The sequence below is a fragment of the Bubalus kerabau genome, chromosome 11, assembly GCF_029407905.1.
Source record: "Bubalus kerabau isolate K-KA32 ecotype Philippines breed swamp buffalo chromosome 11, PCC_UOA_SB_1v2, whole genome shotgun sequence".
NCBI lineage: Eukaryota > Metazoa > Chordata > Mammalia > Artiodactyla > Bovidae > Bubalus > Bubalus kerabau.
The window spans coordinates 40,511,219-40,532,565 of record NC_073634.1 but is presented as its reverse complement, the minus strand read 5'-3'; the positions used below and the strand labels follow the sequence as shown (position 1 = coordinate 40,532,565).

The following is a 21,347-nucleotide window of genomic DNA, read 5'->3' as shown; positions in this document are numbered from 1 at the left end:
CTAAGTCGCTTTCAGTTTCTTTCAAAGCGTAAGGTTACTGAGTATGTGGATATAGGCGTATGCTTATACTGACATTTAGGTAGAAGGAGGAATCTTGCTGCTTGAAACATGCCTTACGTAACCCCTTAAACCCATCCCCCCAAAAAAACCCTGAGAAGGGAACTTGGGTGTTAATCAATTGAGAGACCTATTGATTAGAGGAAGCCTCCCTGCTTTTCAGTTCTAAACTTAGTTGAAATCCAGTGTCGAGTCATTCATTAGCGATTTTTTCTAGTTTTTTACTGCTTTAGTATTGTTACACTGTGTGTGTGTGTGTGTATATGTTGTAGAGAATTTAGAAGGTCTGTGGAAGAAGGAAGCTATCACTTCGCAGAGTGGTTTTGGTGTGTATTTTTAACAGTGGATGTATGTGTTTGGGGGTTATGTATGGTACAATTTGTTCTGTAATCATTTTTCTCCCACTAAATGGGGAAATACTTGGATTTAAAAACATTCTACATTGTTTTAATGGATGTAGTATTCTAAGTATGTCCTGTTAATCCCATATAGTTAAATATTCAAGTTATTCCTAAAGTTTTTGCAAGTATGAGCAGTGCTAGAACAAATATCAGTTCAGTTCAGTTCAGTCGCTCAGTCGTGTCTGACTCTTTGCTACCCCATGGACTGCAGCACGCCAGGCTTCCCTGTCCATCACCAACTCCGGAGCTTACTCAAACTCATGTTCATTGAGTCGGTGATACCATCCAACCATCTCATCCTCTGTGGTCGTCTTCTCCTCCAGCCTTCAATCTTTTCCAGCATCATGGTCTTTTCAAGTGAGTCAGTTCTTCACATCAGGTGGCCAAAGTATTGGAGGTAAATTATTGTTCTTATTCATAATTATTTCCAAATTGCTGGATTATAGTATTTATACTTTTGATTCATGTTGCAAAACTACCCTCCAGAAAGATGCAAATTATTTTGAGCAATGTATAGAAGTACCTGTCCTGAAACCCTGGCTAAAATTAAATACTCCATATGCTTTTTTGATGGTTTTAACTCTTTTCTAAGATAGCTATTTTTGTCTGTTTTAAGTAAATTACTTGATGAGAACCAGTTTAAGTTGAAAAAGAGTAAATTTGCAATTTTTTCCTCCTTTATATGGTTTAATTATCTTGAGTGGATAAGTAGTGGGAGCAATGGAAGTATCTTCTCTGGTTTCTATGTTTACCCAAATCTGGGTTCTCCTCATTCCTCACCAGAACTTCTAACTGGCTTTTCTATTAAATCCTATGTATCAAGCCAAACACTTCCTAAAGTATGGCTCTGATTATAGCACTTAAGGGATTTTCCTTTACTTTTCAAATTAAGTTCACACTTCTGCCCTGGACTTTTGAAAGGCATTCATAGTCTAGTCCTAGCCTCTGTAATCCCATCTCCCTTATTCTGCCTCCAGCCACACTGAAGGACTCATTCCCTCAACATGCCTGTTCTTTGCATTTGCTTATGTTTTTCTCTGTCTAAAATCCAATCCAAATTTTAGGCCCAGTCCTTCCTGAGGTATTCACCTCTCAAGTGGAGATAATCCAGTGTTCCTCAGAACTCCAATCTCTTGGGTTTCATTCTGTGCCTTCTGTTACAGTTTTACCTATATAGTGGTAAAGAACCTGCTTGCCAATGCAGGTTAGGCGTAAGAGATGCCGGTTCGATCCCTGGGTTGGGAAGATCGCCCGGAGAAGGGAATGGCAATCACTCTGGTATCCTCGCCTGGAGAATCCCATGGACAGAGGAGCCTGGTAGGCTACAGTCCTTAGGGTCTCAGCAGAGTCGGACACAAATGAAACAGCTTAGCACAGCACAGCGCACGCATGCGCGCGCACGCGCACACATACACACACACACACACACAGGTATATGTATAAAATATTGGCTTTTTTTTTTTTCCCCTAGTCTGTAAATTCCTTGAAAGCAGAAGAAATAGTGGTGGCCTCATTATTGGGTCTTCTCACTGACTGTGCATAGCTTTGCAACAGAGTGAGGGGATGAGAACTTTGATATTCAGCCAGGTTTACTCCTGTCCTTGAACCGTATACATCCATTCTTTGTGTGTGTGTGTGTGTGTGTGTGTGTGTGTGTGTGTGTGTGTGCACGTGCGCGCGCTCAGTCATTCAGTTGTGTCCGACTCGTGGCAACCCCATAGACTGTAGCCCATCAGTTTCCTCTGTCCATGGGATTCTGCAGGCAAGAATACTGGAATGGGTTGCCATGCCATTTTCCAGGGGATCTTCTGACCCAGGGATCAAATCTGCATCGCCTGCGTTAGCAGGATTCTTTACCACTGCCTCCTGGGACGCCCATACATCCATTCTTGGGAATTTTAAAAAATGTATTTTCAAATGGGAGAAATAAGAGTCTCCCTACCTTACCCCTTCTTAAAGGAGCAGTTAAGTAACTTAAGCAACTTTTGTGAATCCAGGATTTTTATATTTTACCTGTAGATAAGACATCTTAAGAGTCATTTATCCTGTTCTAACTAGTCATGTTTTACAGGTCAGGAAAACAGGAAAACTAAAGGGATTGAATTATTTGTTCAGCACTACATAGCTAGTGGCATAGGGTCATCATCAAGGATAATGCTTGTTTATGTTACTAGATGTGTGTTTCTGTGTATATAATGTATAAATATATCAATATGTCTACTTCAGTCTGCTTCATTGTCCTCAAATTTTTAATCCAGTCACATTTTAAGCATTATGTAAGGTATTGATAGACACTAAAATACTGTTGCATCTGTGCTGCCAGTGCAGACACGGGTTTGATTCCTGTGTTGAGAAGATCCTTTGGAGGAGGGCTTCACTCCAGTATTGTTGTCTAGAGAATCCCACGGACAGAAGAACCTGGCGGGCCACAGTCCATAGGGTCACAAAGAGTTGGGCACGACTGAAGCAACTAACACACACACATACACACACATTGTATGTACTATTAGCCATTTATTCATTGACCATTTATATTGAGTATGCAATAGATATGTAAGGTTATAGAGGTTTACCTACTCGTGAAGTTCATTCTCTTTTTAAACTAGTAATTTGCTCTGACTTTTCCACCTATTTCAGTTTATTAAGCTTTTCAGGTTTCTGGAGTAATGGAACAGTATGTTTCCCACTTATTTTTTATTAGTAGAAAATAGGACTTCTGCAGCAATTTCCTCTTTCTAAGGTTTGGTGCCTATTTCTTGTATTGTGTGGATGCCAGCACATTGCAAGTGAGAAGTTAGAACTATTTTCTGCTGTATTTTTTGGTTCTCTTATAATACTTGGTTCTCTTATAATACAGCTAGAAATGGAATGTGGGATTAAAGGAAGTGTTGAAAACAACATGAACTAATGAATTAAGTAAATTGATTGGCTAGTTAGGGAACCTCAAAGTTCTCTTAACTCATAGAAGTTTGGATTTTCCTTAGAAGGCAGCAACAATAATAGTAGTTTTACCTTCCTGCAGTATACTGAAACATTTTCTCCTTGAGGATACTTAATATAGGAGAAACGACCACTTAAAGTAAGCTCAAATTTCATGGCAAATAACAGGCCAAAAAATTTATTAAAGACTTTATCTTGAAACATAAAACCAACAGTTATGAAACTTAAAATTTAGGTTGTAATCACAGCTGTGCATAAGTTCTTAGAATAAACAGAGATGAATCAAGTTTGGGGGCTTTTTGATGTGTAGTTTTTACTATGAAATTGGTTAACCCAAAATGACATGTTTTCTGGTTGAATTTTCACAGTGGATCATACATAATGTCCTTTTACAAAAAAGGTTCAAGGGTTTTCATGACTTTCCTGTTGGTTATTCTTAATCTTTTGAGGTCACATATTCTATTTTGAAGTGCCTATTGGACTGTCAGTCTCTTTTGGAGCAATTCTCCAACATTGCTTAAGACATTGATCTTACAAAATGCTACATTATTAGGAAGATGTGCAGTTTTGTGGTTAATTTATGTTGCCTCCATCTATCTATATGTATTGCTATTATAGTTTTAATTTATTATTTTCAAAGAGAGGGACAATTTAGATAGGTTCTAGGAATCACAATTTGCAATTTAAACAGAACATGATTCACTCGTATTAATGAATCTTTATTACTGAAATTGCGTCTCCTCAGTTATTTAAACTAGGGTTGAAACACTATATGGAATCCTCAAGAACGATAAAGAGCAAATGAGTACTGATCAGTTCAGTTCAGTTCAGTCGCTCAGTTGTGTCCAACTCTTTGTGACCCCATGAATTGCAGCACTCCAGGCCTCCCTGTCCATCACCAACTCCCAGAGTCTACCCAAACCCATCTCCATTGAGTCGGTGATGCTATCCAACCATCTCATCCTCTTCTTTCTGGAGTTATTTCTCCACTGATCTCCAGTAGCATAGTGGGCACCTACCGACCTGGGGAGTTTATCTTTCAGTGTCCTATCTTTTTGCCTTTTCACACTGTTCATGGGGTTCTCTAGGCAAGAATCCTGAAGTGGTTTGCCATTCCCTTCTCCAGTGGAACACATTTTGTCAGACCTCTCCACCATGACTCATCTGTCTTGGGTAGCCCCGTGCGGCATGGCTTAGTTTCACTGAGTTAGACAAGTCTGTGGTCCATGTGATCAGATTGGCTAGTTGTCTGTGATTGTGGTTTCAGTCTGTCTGATCCCTCTCTCAGCACCTACTGTCTTACTTGGGTTTCTCTTACCTTGGACGTGGGGTATCTCTTCACAACTGCTCCAGCAAAGCGCAGCCGCTGCTCCCTACCTTGGACGTGGGGTAGCTCCCCTCGGCTGCCACCCCTGACCTTGGATGTGGGGTTAGATAAATTCCTTTAAATACAAAATGTGGTATGATGGAAGGAGTGAGACATTCATGGTTGGACCTGAATTTCAGTTGGTAACCCTGCACAATTTAATAATATTAATACTTCTAAGCCTCACTTTCTTTATGTATAAAATGCAGGTAATAAGCACTTTATAGAGGTGTTGTGATCAGTGATAATGTATACAAAAATAGTTGCACAGTTCCTTGCTCAGAATAGGGGATTACTAAATTACTACGGAAAGGGCAAATATAGAATTTATACTAATTTTATGTAAAATGTTTCTTCCTTAGATGGACAACACACTGTAAAGTTGTCAGGAGTAAGACAGGGAAGATTTAGTGATGAAAGACACAAGGACCTGTCTGAAATTAATGTCTTTTAGAAACTCAAGCTGTAGGATGAGGAGAGATGGCCAAGAGGGAGGCTGGTTTGCCAAGTATTTTGTTGAGATACTTTGTAGCAATCCTAAGTACCCTTCAACATGAAACTTCCTAACTGAAACCAAGTTAGCAGTGCTTTCTTTCAAAGAAAGTTGAACTCACCTTTTAAAAAAATCAGAGCTTAGTTGAGCATTAAAGCATTGTATTTAATATTTGATTGAGCTACTTGACTGTATCTCTTCAGACATTACGTTTATTTAGTATTTAGTTCATCAAGCATTTTCACGTGTGAAATCCCATTTCATTTTCAACTAACTTGTTAGGTGGCTATCATTTTTCCAGTTTTATACATGGGGAAACTAGGTTAAGTGATCTAACCAGGGTCATACTGATGGTAAATAGGTGGAAGAAATAGGACTCAAGCTTCTCTTACTGTCTTTGCTCAAAGGTTAAACTACCACTCTGCACAGATCTTTTTGTGTACCTTCACCTGTCGCTTATTAGCCAAATGAATGCTTATTGTGTGTGTGTGTGTGTTAGTCGCTCAGTCATGTCCGACTCTTTGCGACCCCTGGACTGTAGTCCACCAGGCTCCTCTGTCCATAGGATTCTCCAGGCAAGAGTACTGCTTATTATATGGAGATAGAAACTTACTATGTGGTAATAAATGATTAACTCTGAATTCTAGTCATTTTTCCTGGCAATTGGGAAAATTTTATTTAAGGCTTGTGATTTCTAATAAATAACATAAGTATGTAATAGTGTGAAGACTATGATTGTGAAAAATAAACTAAAAATTTAATATCATTCTAATCAGTTCAGTCGCTCAGTCCTGTCTGACTCTTTGCGACCCCATGAATCACAGCACACCAGGCCTCCCTGTCCATCACCAACTCCGGGAGTTCACTCAGACTCACGTCCATCGACTCAGTGATGCCATCCAGCCATCTCATCCTCTGTTGTCCCCTTCTCCTCCTGCCCCTGGTCCCTCCCAGCATCAGGGTCTTTTCCAATGAGTCAACTCTTTGCATGAGATGGCCAAAGTACTGGAGTTTCAGCTTCAGCATCAGTCCTTCCAAAAAACACCCAGGACTGATCTCCTTTAGAATGGACTGGTTGGATCTCCTTGCAGTCCAAGGGACTCTCAAGAGTCTTCTCCAACACCACAATTCAAAAGCATCAATTCTTCAGCATTCAGCTTTCTTCACAGTCCAACTCTCACATTCATATGTGACCACTGGAAAAACCATAGCCTTGACTAGATGGACCTTTGTTGGCAAAGTAATGTCTCTGCTTTTGAATATACTATCTAGGTTGGTCATAACTTTCCTTCCAAGGAGTAAGTGTCTTTTAATTTCATGGCTGCAGTCACCATCTGCAGTGATTTTGGAGCCCCCAAAATAAAGTCGGACACTGTTTCCCCATCTATTTCCCATGAAGTGATGGGACCGCATGCCATGATCTTTGTTTTCTGAATGTTGAGCTTTAAGGCAACTTTTTCACTCTCCTCTTTCACTTTCATCACGAGGCTTTTTAGTTCCTCTTCACTTTCTGCCATGAGGGTGGTGTCATCTGCATATCTGAGGTTATTGATATTTCTCCTGGTAATCTTGATTCCAGCTTGTGCTTCTTCCAGCCCAGCGTTTCTCATGATGTATTCTGCATATAAGTTAAATAAGCAGGGTGATAATATACAGCCTTGACGTACTCCTTTTCCTATTTGGAACCAGTCTGTTGTTCCATGTCCAGTTCTAACTGTTGCTTCCTGACCTGCATATAGGTTTCTCAAGAGGCAGGTCAGGTGGTCTGGTATTCCCATCTCTTTCAGAATTTTCTACAGTTTATTGTGATCCACACAGTCAAAGGCTTTGGCATAGTCAATAAAGCAGAAATAGATGTTTTTTCTGGAACTCTCTTGCTTTCTCGATGATCCAGTGGATGTTGGCAATTTGATCTGTGGTTCCTCTGCCTTTTCTAAAGCCAGCTTGAACATCTAGAAGTTCACAGTTCACATATTCCTGAAGCCTGGCTTGGAGATCATTCTAATAGTTAAACATTTATTTGTTTATATTTATTAATTTCCTTTTTAACTGCCTTTCTTCCTTTCTCATTCTTCACCTTACTTTATTAAAGAGTACTTAATATTTGCTTTTGCTTAGAAAGTAGGCATTTTACCACTAGCTGTTGCTTGTTCTCAGTGTTTTTAGGAGCACCTAGTTAAGTGTTTTTTCCTACCCAGATAAAAGATTTAAGAATTGAAACTTGATTTCAGGCTATTCAAGGAAGAGCTTCAGTAAGAATTTGATTAGGGGCAAAATGTAATTGGATGACTCCTGCTTGTCAGGCTGGCACTATTTTTAGCTATGACAGTCGACAATTTATGGTTACCACATGTACGCAAACTCTTCCTAGTCTTCCTTGGGCCAGAAGTTATTTCATTTGAATAAAAGACTGTAGTGTATGGGGAATTATTTTAAATTAAAATTTTGATTTGATAATGATGCTGTACTACTCTGTGCACTGCACAAAGCACAATCAAAGATTTTTCACAGTTTTATTTGGAAAACAAAAATGGGGAAGCACTGCAGGGAATAAAGCACCTTTTTCTAAATGACAAAAATTTTGTTTAAATTGATCAAAATTATTAATATTTGGTAATCCATAAGCATTCTCCACTGTTACAAAAGGAAAAAGCACTGTTAGATTAATTTCAGATTTTTAAAAGGAATTTCATGAACATTTTATTTAAGAATAAAGTTTAGGTTGCCTTGCATGATTAACACTCCATTCTGCAATACAGAAGGGACTTCAGGAAGCATGAAAGGGTAAACTTTTCCTTGTACAAGCCCTTTGTCTTAATTTTGGTTTCTCAAGAATATAGAGGCCATTAAACTCTTCCTGCATAAACAGCAGTACTGAAGTGATTACAGATGAATCCAAAATTAACATTTTAGAGACCTTGTAGTTCATATTTAAAGATGTCCTTTAGTCTGAAAATATTAAACTCTTTAATTATTCTTAGGAATAGAAACTTGTTAATCTGGCCATTATTCAGACAGTGCAGGAAATATTAATGAAGCAGGTAATATAAAGATTAAAGGCATTTAGCAGTCTTTCAGGTTCTAGTAAGGAGAGAAAAGCCTGTAAGACAGTATTTACTGTTTTATAAGTTACCTGAAAGCATCACTGTTTTTTACTTAAAAGTGTAGATATCTGATAGTTTAAATAAACAAATGTTAAATCCAAAGCATAGAAACATTTTTTCAACAATTAGAATTACCGCATGCTTTAAACTGGCATAAGTATGCTTTCATTCTAATCAATCAGTAATATTTACTGAAGGGTTTTTTGTTTGTTTTTAATTTTTTAATTAAATATACAACATTGATTTTTAGTGTATTTCCAGAATTGTGCAGCCATCACCATTATTTAATTTCAAAACATTTTCATCCCCACCCTCAAAAAAATCTTAAACCCATCATCAGTCATTCCCAGTCTCTACTCCCAGTTCTTGGCAACCACAAATCTGCTTTCTGCTTCTATAGAATTGCCTATTCAAGACACTTGATGTAAACAGAACCGTACAACTGTGTAACCTTTTGTGTTTGGCTTCTTTAGCTTAGCGTAATATTTTCAAGACTCATCCATGTTGTTGCATGTTATCAGTACTTCATTCCTTTTTATGGCTGAATAATATTCTGTCATATGAATATTTTGTTTATCCATTTATCAGTTCAGTTCAGTCGCTCAGTCGTGTCCGACTCGTTGCGACCCCATGAATCGCAGCACTCCAGGCCTCCCTGTCCATCACCAACTCCCAGAGTTCACTCAGACCCATGTCTGTCGAGTCAGTGATGCCATCCAGCCATCTCATCCTCTTTCGTCCCCTTTTCCTCCTGCCCTCAATCCCTCCCAGCATCAGAGTCTTTTCCAGTGAGTCAACTCTTCGCATGAGGTGGCCAAAGTACTGGCCATTCATCAGTTGACGGATATTTGGATTGTTTCCTCTTTGGGTTACTATGAGTAATGCTGCTGTGAACGTTGTATACATAGATTTTTCTAGTCTTTTGAATGGAAATTCCTAGGAGTGGAATTGCTGGGTCATATGGTAACTCTCTGTTCAACTTTTTGAGGGATTGCCAGTTTTTCACCATTGCTGAATTTTATATTCCCATCAGCAATGTAAGAGGATTCCAGTCTTTTACTTCTTGCCAACATTTGTCATCTGCCTTTTTTATTTTAGCCAGCCTAGTGTGTCTGAAGTGATATCTGGTTGTGGTTTTGGTTTGCATTTCTCTAATGATTAATGACACCTTTACATTGCTTACTGGCCATATTCTTTGCAGAAATTTATATTCAAATCCTTTGCCAATTTTCAGCTGATTTGTCTTTCTATTGTTGAGTTGTAAGAGTTTCTTAAATATATTCTGAATTCAAGTCTTGTATCAGATGTTTAATTTGTAAATACTTTCTCCTATTCTGTGGTTGAATATTCACTTTGATAATGTCCTCTAAAGCACAGAAGTTTTTAATTTATTGAGGTCAATTTATTACTTTTTTTAAACTGTTTCTGCTATAAGGAAACATTGCCTAATCCAAAATCATGAAGATTTATACTTATTTTTTTCTTCTAAGTTTTGTACTTTAAACTCTTCAGGTCTTTAATCCGTTTTAAGTTGTATATGGTGTAAGGTATGGGTCCAGCCTCAGTCTCTTTGAAGTTAAATGTCCAGTTGTCCTAGTGCCACTTGTTGAAAAAACTGTTCTTTCCCCCATTGAATGTCTTTGCATCCTTGTCAAAAATCACTTGACCATAATGTAAGGGTTTATTTCTGGACTTTTAATTTTATTCCATAATCTATCTATCTGTCCATCCTTATGCAGCTACCAAACTGATTACTGTAGCTTTGTTGGAAGCTTTGAAAAAGGAAAGCTCCAACTCTCTTGTTTTTCAAAATTATTCTGGCTATTCTGGATCTCTTGCATTTCCATAGGAATTCTATAGTTGGCTTGTCAGTTTTTTCTAAAAGGCAGCTAGGATTTTGCTAGAGATTGCTCTATAGATCAATTGGAGGCATAATACCATTTTTATAATAATGCCTTTTAATCTGTAAACATGGGCTGTCTTTCTATGTTTTTGTCTTTAATTTCTTTCAACACTTGTAGTTTCAGTTTCTAAGTCTTTTGCTCTGTTTAAACTTTTTGATGCTATTGTAAATGGAATTCTTTTCTTAATCCATTTTCAGATCATTCACTGCTAGTATAGAAATACAATTGATTTTTTGTATATTGATCAATATATATATGTGTGTGTATATATATATATCCTACAACCTTTCTGGACTTGTTTATTAGTTTGTTGCTTTTTTGGTGGATTCCTTAGGATTTTCCACCTGTAACATTGTCTTATTTGCAAATAGAGATCGTTGAATTTCTTCCTTTACTGTCTGGATACCTTTTATTTCTTTTTCTTGACTGCCCTACCTCCATATCTCCAGGACAGTGTTGAATATAAGTTGAAAGAGGAATATCCTACCCTAGTTCTTGGCCTTAGGGGAAATGCTTTCAGTCTTTCACCATTAAGTATGATGTTAGTTGTGGGTTTTTTGTAGATAACCTTTATCAGCTTGAGGACATTCCTTCCATTCCTATTGTTAGTTTGTATTTTTCTAATGAAAAGGGTCTTGGATGTTGTCATATGCTTCTTTGTTGTGATCATGTGGGGTTTTGTCCTTAATTCTTTTAATATGATGTATTATTGATGGGTTTTCCTATGTTGAAATCAGCCTTGTATTCCTGTGATAAATACCACTTGGCCATGGTATGTAACCCTTTTAATGTGTTGCTAGATTCAGATTGCTCGTACCTTGTTGAGGATTACTATATCTGTATTCATAAGGAATCTTGGTCTGTAGTTTTCTTGTGATGTGTCTGCCTGATTTTGGTGTCAGGGTTGAACAAACATCTAAATTAACTAATGGATATAGTGCATACATTTCTTGATGGATATTAGAAGCAATAGTATTTGAATATATTTCTCAAGAAGGAAAGGATTTTGAAAAAATTTTATGACTCCCTCCATTGAGAATCACCAATACTGGATAAACTTTATCTTTCAAAGTTTTTTCATTAAAACCAATTTAAGGAATCTGTGAAACTAGAAATATTGGTGAATATCAATTAAAATTGTACCCCTCTTTGCTAGAAACTGTATTTTTTTAATCCTTGCAGCTTCATTAACAATCTGTTAAATTCCTTTACAAAAAAAGATTGAAACCCTTCTATACTTGGCACAATGACCATGATGACCATGCGGATTGCTTCTCAGACCTTCCTGTAGGGTATACTGCTTTTGTCTTATGTTTGCCTATCAGTACCTAGTTGTCGTGTCTCTCTTGACTCTTCTGCCCTTTGTTCCTCCTCATCACCAGGGCATCTCTGGGACTTATTTCCACATGACTCTCATCAAATCTGCTTTGAGAGCTCTTATATAGCTATTTGCATATTTTCACACAGTATATATAGACTTGCAGACAAGATCTTCAGAGCTCTTCCATTTCTTGAAAAGACCTCATTTTTAGGAACCATTTGATAGGTAGAAAGGAAGCAGTAGGTTATAGTTTACTGTACTTGGATGCAGTTAGGTTTACATTAGCAGCAGTCACTGAATATCACTGGATCATATACATGACTTCTCATATCATTAGCTTAGAGGAAATTGGCTTGATTCAGCCCAAAGCACCAGAATTTTAACTATGAGCTGTATGTAAATATTAATATTAAGGTATCAGGGAGGGTATTTTCTTCCCAGTAGGAAAGCCTACTGGGAGAACCACATTTGTTATAAGATTCTCTAGTGGTATCAAACAGGAATAGAAAGGGTGTATTTTTGGTAAATATAGTAGTAATTCATGCTTCCCTCAAAAAGGGACAATTTCAGGTGGCATAAAAGGGAATGAAGCAAATTAAGTTCATAACAGTTCAACCCAGAGATAAAAACTGTTAACTTGATAGCCTTTCAGACTTCATGCTGCTGCTACTGCTGCTAAGTCGCTTCAGTTGTGTCCGACTCTGTGCGACCCCATAGACGGAAGCCCACCAGCCTCCCCCGTCCCTGGGATTCTCCAGGCAAGAACACTGGAGTGGGTTGCCATTTCCTTCTCCAATGCATGAAAGTCAAAAGAGAAAGTGAAGTCGCTCAGTTGTGTCTGACTCTTAGCGACCCCATGGACTGCAGCCCACCAGGCTCCACTGTCCATGGATTTTCCAGGCAAGAGTACTGGAGTGGGGTGCCATTGCCTTCTCCATTCAGACTTCATAGTTAACACATTTTTAATAAAAGTCTGAGCCTTTAATTTGGCATCATGCATGAAGAGGGTGAGTTTTATCCGTGGAAGCCTATGTTAAAAATTCATGTTCACCACTTATTAAATGATCTGGGTCTCGCTTTTCTTGTCTAAAAGCCTGCCTCTTAGAGTTTTAATTGAAAGAGATAATGTCTATAGACAGTATTTGATCTAAGTGCCCAGTAAATGCTGACTCAGGAAATAAAGGGCTATGTGGAGAATGTAGATTGGCAACGTGGGAGACATTTCTTAGGTGTAAAAAGTATGTAGCTTTTCAGTCTTTTTCTTTTTTTAGCTCCTCTCATACTGTTGTCATAATGGCATAGTTTATAATGGCTTGAAAAATTATAGGAATGTGAATTTGTTTTCCTAAATCTTAATAATGTTTGACCAAAAGGAATGTTCATTTCAAAAAACTGATATAAATAAAAATATTTAAGCTTCTCACCCCCTGGTAAATCTAGATCAAAAAAGAAAGCAGATATTTAAAATTTTTATCTCACGCAAACAATAGAACATAAAATCGGACTAATTTGGACACACTGGGAATTTGAATGCAGGATTGATGTGTATCTTTGTACTAACTGTGAATCCTGTTTGTTTCTGTGAGTCTACAGAAAGTAGAGCCTCATCCAGAGTTATACAATGCTGAGGATGTGGGTACCAGGGTGTGGGTTTCTTGAGTCCTTGTTCCTGGTACTTCTTTCCACCACAGCCATCTATACAGCAATCAGAGACTACTAATAAATAATTCTTATCTAGTCATTGAAACTGTTTGGACAGTAACTCTTGTTTAATTATGTAACTTGATTTGACGTTAATATATGTTGTATATACCTCTAAGTCTAATGGTAAGAAATAGGATATCTGCATTTATCTTTTATCAACAATAGTTGATTTGAGGGTTAATAAATGTTCTGGAGCATGTTGAGGATCAGACATTTTTACAAAGGAAGAGGTTTTTTTTTTTTAATATAAAAATAGATTTGGGGTGTTTACTTGCTCATTCATTTAGGTTATCAACTTGTATTTGCCCTGTAATGATGAAAACTTAAGTATGTTTTAAAATCCTTTTCTGGTGATTTATAAAGTGACATGTTTGTGATATAACACAGCAATGTGTGCTAAGTTGCTTTGGTCATGTCCAACTCTTTTCAGTCCTATGGACCATAGCCCACTAGGCTCCTCTGTCCATGGGATTCTCCAGGCAAGAATACTAGAGTGAATTGCTGTGCCCTCCTCCAGGGGATCTCCCAATCCAGGGGTGGAACCCAAGTCTCTTACATCTCCTACATTGGCGGGCGGGTTCTTTACCACTAGTGCCATCTGGAAGGCACTAGGTTGACATTTTCTTTTTCTCTGTGTATTTATTATTTAAAAACCTGAATAAGAAGGTGATAATGATTATGGTGGCATTTATACTAATAACAAAAATAACAGCTTTGACATTTATTAAGAAATACTTATTTTATGCTGTATACTATATTAAATGTATTCTATTCATTATCTTACTAATGAAGAATTTTGTTAATTCATTATCTCACTTAATCCTTACAGCATCTCAGTAAAATCAGTAATGATCTCAGTAAAATCATTCCTATTTGTATATATATTCTATAGAGGAAGAAGGTGAAGTGTAGAGTGATTTAATGACTTACCTGAAGTCACATAACTAGTATGTTATGGAATCAGTGTTTGAGTCTAGGTGGTTCAACTCAGGAGTCTTCAGGGCTTTGTCTGTGTAAGCTCCTGTTGTGTCTGTCTTAGATAAGCTGCTGTTGTGGGGCACAGGGGGCGCCTCCAGGAAAGAATGTTACCAAAGGCCAACTTTGTTACTGCTTTCCCTTCCCTCTTGCTGAAAGAAAGAAAACTGCACTGGTTATTAGGATTGTTGCTAGCAGAGACTTACAGTGAGCCCTGTCCCTGTAGGTTTTCTAGATGCCTACCCATTCTTCAAGACTCAGCTTGATATCTGCCTCTTTCACAAAGTCTTTTAAAATTTCCTCCAGTCTTTTTCCTTTTCTAAATTCTCACAGTGGTATGGTATTTGTTTTAAAATTTACTGATACTGTTTTTATGTGTCTTATCTTTCTAGAATTACAGTGTTTTAGAGTTGGACAGGGCTTAAAGAAAAATCCATGGCCCCATTTTCAGGTCTTTAAATTCATTCTACTAGGTTGAGTTGTTTTTGTTTTTTAACAGTATCAGCTCAGTGAGTGAGTGCTGAATGTCAGAAAGCTATTGGCATTGCTGTTATTTAGTGTTTGTTATTCATGGTGCAGATGCACTATTTCAAGTTCTGATCAAGTCACAGTTGTGCTAGTATATTGGCATAGTAGTAGAAACTAGTTGAATAGAACAAAACTGATATGGGTGTTTTAGGCAGAGTTGAGGAAACTCGAAATAGAGAAACTTTAATAAATAGTTGAAATCAGAGTTTGAAAACAAAGCTGTAAATCATATATAGGATGTTAAATTAATAGCATTCAAATCAGATCATATTTAGGAGGGTGGAATAAATGTTCCTTAAACATAATAAATGTTGAACCCCTGGTATGTGCAGCACACTTATGGGCATTTAAAATATCTTAATCAGTACTCATTTACTAATAGGAATTTAGGGCTTCATAATAATATCTAACATTTTGTAGTTCATATACATAAATTTTCCCACAAAAGTACCCTTAACACTAAAGGAAGTTCAAACACATTAGAGGACCTGGGGATCAAGACTGAAGTAGCCCCTAGATGTGATTTTTCTTTATTGCCTCCTTCATCTTAAAAATTAACTATTTAAAAGTGTACTTGAGTGTATCCATATTTATTTTACTATAAGAATGCTCCCCGATCCCAACTGTCCACATTCCAGAAAGGGATGAACTATGTTTGGCCTGTGAGTTCAAGAGCTCTTGGGCCTCCTGCAGAGGAGGGTTGTACATAATTATGTTCTCCTTGGGTTGTACATAACCTGATCCTGAGACCACAGGCCCCTGGTTATTCGATCCCCACGGTGGCCTGTGACCATGGGCCAAGAGCAGACTTGCTAGGTTAGGCTTTGTCCGACTCCTTACTATTAATAAACATTATATAATAGTGTAACATGTTTTTTTCTTTGACACCTAAAGTTTTATGGCATTGCATTTACCTGCTCCTAGAGGAAAATAGCTTTCTGGGTAGTGTAAAGGCTATTTCCCTCTGTTACTAGCTTTGTAGGAAATGTTTGTTTCAGTGATAGCCAGGTTAGGTCACAGTTTTGTGAAATTTCTCAGAGATCTCTTAAAAGCAGAGACGTGAAACTCACTTGTTTAGTTTTTAGTAAAGTTTTAATTTCTTAGCATGTTTTGAGTTAGTAGTTTTTCTGTGTTAAGATATTTTTTCTATTATTTGAATATATATATATATATACACACACACACACACACACACACTTAAGGCCATTTTACTTTTGTAGGTAAATAAAAATGGGTAAGGTAATGTTCTAATTTCAGATCTCTTCTTTTTACATCTTTAGTTGTTGACCTCCTCTACTGGAGAGACATTAAGAAGACTGGAGTGGTGTTTGGTGCCAGCTTGTTCCTGCTGCTCTCGCTGACAGTATTCAGCATTGTGAGTGTAACGGCCTACATTGCCTTGGCCCTGCTGTCTGTGACTATCAGCTTTAGGATATATAAGGGTGTGATCCAGGCTATCCAGAAATCTGATGAAGGCCACCCATTCAGGTGAGATGTCTGGAAAACAAGGCACACGTTGGCAGCACTACAAACAGTCTCAGTATTGACTCAGACTAATTTCTGCTATTTGTAGAGTTACAGGCGTGCTTTTTTTTTTTTTAACTGCTAAAAGATAATTGCAGATTTTTGCTAAAAAGCTATACCAGAAGCATCTGTTTTTGAGATTTCCTAATGGTCATTTCATAGGCTCCTGATGGAAAAGCCTGGGTTTATGTATCATTAGCTGTAGCCTAACTCCACTACATGTTAGTAATATTTACTTATTAGAAGTAGGTGTTGGTTACCTAATTTTACTTTTAAGGAAGCTATATCTTTTTAACATGTTTGGGATTGGCGAGAGTTATATTTTCTTTATTGATTACTTTTTATGCTGATATTATGCTTTTCCATTGTGCTTCCTCACTATGTCTATGTCTTTTCTTACCATTCTTTCCTACTCTATCTAGTTTCTTCTCCTCCTTTCCTGAGGCATTACTTTGGTATTATCCTTTATTTCACCATTTTCTTGTCTGTAAATTATCATCTCCTTACCTTATTTTGACAAGTACACTAGCATTATATCTCTGGTTGCTAATGGGGTGGACACACCTCAACTTGGATCTTCTGATCTCACTTCATACTCAGCACTTTCCCCACCCTCATCCCCTCCTTTAAAAATTGAGATAATTCACATACCGTAGAATTCAGTGGTTTTTCATATATTCATGGAATTGTACAACCATCACCATCTCATTCCAGATATTTTCGTTATACTCAAAAGATATTTTGTCCCTATAGCAGCTCCCCACCTGGCCCCTGACAGCCACTAAATTTTCATATTTTTCAATGAGCCTTTTATCTCAGACTTACCAGTTTCTATTACTTAGCACCCCTGTTGTCCTAATTTCAGGTTCCCAGTTTTCATGAGACTCTATGAGACTAGACATTACTACATTTTACAGAGGAAACAGTGAATTCAGTAATACAAAATTGCAGTTTCAAAACAGCAGTTATATCATGCCACAAGTCGTAAAGGAGTATGATTTTTAATTAGTTACACTGAAATATATAAAAATATTGTCAGGCCAACAATTCTAAATTATCTATAAATTTTACATATTGTTTGATTTAACGAAGACTTTTAAAAGAAACTAATGAAACATTATCATTAGCTCAAAGGTCTTTGATAGTAATAAATTCAGCTAACATGCCAATTTAACCGCCTTTTGGACAGTTTTCCAAGTTCTCCAGTCACATTAGTAAAGTGAATATCATATATTGATATGTAATACCTGTGGGCTTTGGGAAAGAGGGGCAGCTGTGCTGCCATTGCAGTAATAGCACAGAAATGCCGGGTGAATGAATGTAAATATCTTCCGGTGCATGCCTTTGGGCCTGCTGGGCAGACGTCTTGTCTTCAGCAGGAACAAAAGCAGTGGTACAGAGAAACAGAATACAGCTAAAGTCATATCAGCCACTTTTTTATATTTCTTAAAACTGCATTAATAAATTTTTGCTGGTTTAAGGGTTAGGTGTGAATGTGTGACCATTTTTAACTTGATAATAATAACTTGCTATTTGTTGGCCAATAAATAATGATGGACTGGGAAGCCTGGCGTGCTGCAGTCCATGGGATCACAAAGAGTTGGACACGAATGAGCGACTGAACTGAAATACTAGTTGTCCTGTGCTAGACATTGTACTAATAAAGATAATGTTCTAGTCCTTGACAGTTTATACTGTAGTAGAAAAAAATGTACAAGTATACACACGTCTGTATTTCAGGATGGATATGATAATTACTATAAGAAGAATACAAAAGAAAGCATTATTTGAGTTACATAGTAGGGTGTCGGAGAGGCTTTCATGTATGGGTGGGATTTGAGGTGGTGCTGACTGACTTGGGTGTGCCCTCGCTAGAGGTGAGAGGAGGACGCTGTGGATGGGGAGAGAGCATGAGGAACAAAGCCTCCCGTTAAGGTGAAGAACATTTGATGAATAGCTCAATTTTGAACTACAGAAGAGCAGTGAGAAAGAAGATTGGAAACATTCAGGGTTGGAAAGTCAGAATCATAGAATGTTTTGAGTTTGAATGGATTCAGGAAGTCTGTTTCTCTAATTTTGCAGAGTTGGAACCATGACCCAGAGAAGTTACATGCCCTTGCAAGGTTAAATACCTAGGTGGTATCAGGTCTTCTGATTCCTGAGTTAAGCCTGAATAGCACTATCTAGTATAGCTCAAAAAAAAAAAAAAAAGGAATCCAAATAAATCCACTTAAATTATAGTGATGGTATAGTGAATAAAAACAAGGAGATATATTTGGGCATATTGCAGGAGTAGAGCTAGGAGACAAGGAATTACTAGAGAGGACTGTAATTCCCAGTGTAACTAGTGTCCACAGACATGGGGAGTTTTTGAGAGGGACTGGATAAGGAGCTGCTTCCAACAGATAAGAGAGAAGAGCACTTCTGATTGCTCCAAGATATTTGAAACAATAATGAAACAATTCCTGCTGACTTGACTATTTGTCCCCATTACAGTTGTCTTCTTAAATTTGACAATTCCAGCTATTTCACTATAGATTGGAGCACCTGATTGAACAGTCCGGGGCTTGATTTATTGGTGTTTTCATTCCAGTATTCTTGCCTGGAAAATCCCATGGACGGAGGAACCTGGTAGGCTACACAGTCCATGGGGTCCCAAAGAGTCAGACCCAACTGATCAACTTCACTTTCATTTTCTTTCCCCTAAAGATTAGGCAAAGAGAGTGTAGTTATTTGGAAATGAATAGGATCTTTGTTAGGAAAACTTGATAACATTTTGTCCACCTGAAAAAACCAAATCCACAATAATAACTACATTAATTGAGTGCTTCTTTGTCCTTGATTGTGTTAATAAGCACTTTACTCATTGAAATCTCAAGATAATCTCTGTTGTATAAATGAGGAAACTGATTTAAAGGGATGACTAAATAACTTCTAAAGTTACACAGCCAGGTAAGTGGCAGAGCTTAACATTCAAGCTCAGATAGGTCTGATTTCAAAGCATGCTTGTTTTCTATACCTGCCTTATCAATCAAACACCCCATGCTTGGTGAGTTTTTACATTGTGCTTATTAATTTGGAAGGAGTACACTTCTGTAGTAAAATATTTTATTAATGTGCTCCTTTATGGATATCTACTTGCCAATTGATTGACATTCGCAAAAAACCATTCCAGTCAGTGACAGTTAAGGTGTGTCTTCTTTTCTAGGGCATATTTGGAATCTGAAGTTGCTATATCTGAGGAGTTGGTTCAGAAGTACAGTAATTCTGCTCTTGGTCATGTTAACTGCACAATAAAAGAACTCAGACGCCTCTTCTTAGTTGATGATTTAGTTGATTCTCTGAAGGTAAGTTTATTTGCTTTCCATTTTTTGACATACCCAGAATTTAACATCAGAGTTAAGAGAGTAAAACTCTGTTTTCTATATTAAAGTAAATGATAAAGATGTAATGAAATCATTACTGTAAACTTCTGTTCTGAAATTCAGAATCAAATAAAATATTTAAGATGGAGGAAAGGCAATTGCTTTTTAAAGGAAAATGTTATAAATTCTTAAGTTTTGGAAGTCATAAAGATTAAAAATGAGAATTTTGGCTGTAAGAATAAAGATTATCTAGTAGATTTAATGCCAAATATTATTTCATCTGGTTTGACTTTCAGAGTCTGGCACTTAATTTCTTAGCTTGTGTGTAATTCATATATACATATAAGCTATTTCATATTCCTACACTTTTTTTGAATGTTTTCTTGAAAAGTGTTAATATTCTGAAACACTTCAACTAATCATCAGTTGGTAATCTTTGGAATTTAGTTTTTGGATCTTGCTACATAGCAGCTATTAGTCTCACCTTGTAAGTAAGCTTGCCACAGTTCAGACTGATTCTAAATGAGCACTAAATTGGTCACATAACTGAGCGACTGCACTTTCACTTTTCACTTTCATGCATTGGAGAAGGAAATGGCAACCCACTCCAGTGTTCTTGCCTGGAGAATCCCAGGGATGGGGGAGCCTGGTGGGCTGCCGTCTACGGGGTTGCACAGAGTCGGACACGACTGAAGCGACTTAGCAGCAGCAGTAGCAGCCTGTGATTTAAGACAGACTTGTTGCCTGGGTAGAAATGTACTATGGTAGTAATTACCACAATTTCTCTTTTCCAAGAGATATGTACAAGTTTGCAATTTGTTGTGCGAACCAAGGATGTCATAGCAATAGGACGATTGGGCCTTTAGATTTGGCAAAACAATTTCTGTAGTGGTCAGAATAGGTTTACATGCTCAAAATGCTTTTAACATGTATCTTAGCCTTAATAGGCCAGTAATGGACATTATTTTCAGCTGTATGCTTCTCTATTAAGACTTGGAACCTCAGTTACGAATAACATTAATGGTAAAAAATTGAGTTTCATTTTATTATTTATTATCTCTTTTGTGTAGAGTGCTTGCATTTAGTGACCCATTCTGTAGTAGTGCTTTAAAATAATCTGATGTCAGTCTGTAAATAAAGAGATCATGGTTATATCATTGGGATCTTTGATTAGTATCAAGAGGAAACAAATAATATTTGGGAGCAAATCAAATTCAACCTTGTACTCATGGGTCCTGGAAGAAACCAGTTTCTATTCATTGAAGTGTATTTGCAGTGAACAGGTTGACTGCTGGGGGTAAAACATGTTTGAAAAATTCTTGAGGGGAATGCACTAGTGTAGTTTAAAATGAAGCATTTTGTGGGTAGGAGTTAATTGAGAGGAAACACTAAGTAGTGACACAGAGGTTCAAACAGCATAGGGCCATCTCTGAATTCGGCAGTCAAAAATTGTTGGTGGGGAGCGGAGGGCTTCGAACAAAGGCATCATGAAGCTGGATTGTGAGGAGTCATTTTTTTTTTATATACTTATTAATAAAAACTGCAACAGATATAAACCAAAAGTCCTCATGTTTGCACTGTGTAACAATGAAGGCAGTTACGCACGTCTAACATTTTTCTTGAGAGAAGAGGCATTCTTGAAGAAATCTGTTTAAAACAAAACAA

The 21,347-nt window shown here is 37.3% G+C and overlaps 1 protein-coding gene across 4 annotated transcripts in view; it reads left to right on the top strand.

Moving 5' to 3' along the window:
- RTN4 (reticulon 4) overlaps nt 1-21,347 on the top strand; it is a 71,081-nt gene that overhangs the window by 39,352 nt on the left and 10,382 nt on the right. For all 4 annotated transcript variants that reach the window (XM_055540114.1, XM_055540117.1, XM_055540116.1 and 1 more), the window contains 2 exons: nt 16,074-16,281; nt 19,526-19,664. In XM_055540114.1, the coding sequence (XP_055396089.1) occupies nt 16,074-16,281; nt 19,526-19,664 (347 nt within the window). The remainder of the gene's footprint in view (nt 1-16,073; nt 16,282-19,525; nt 19,665-21,347) is intronic.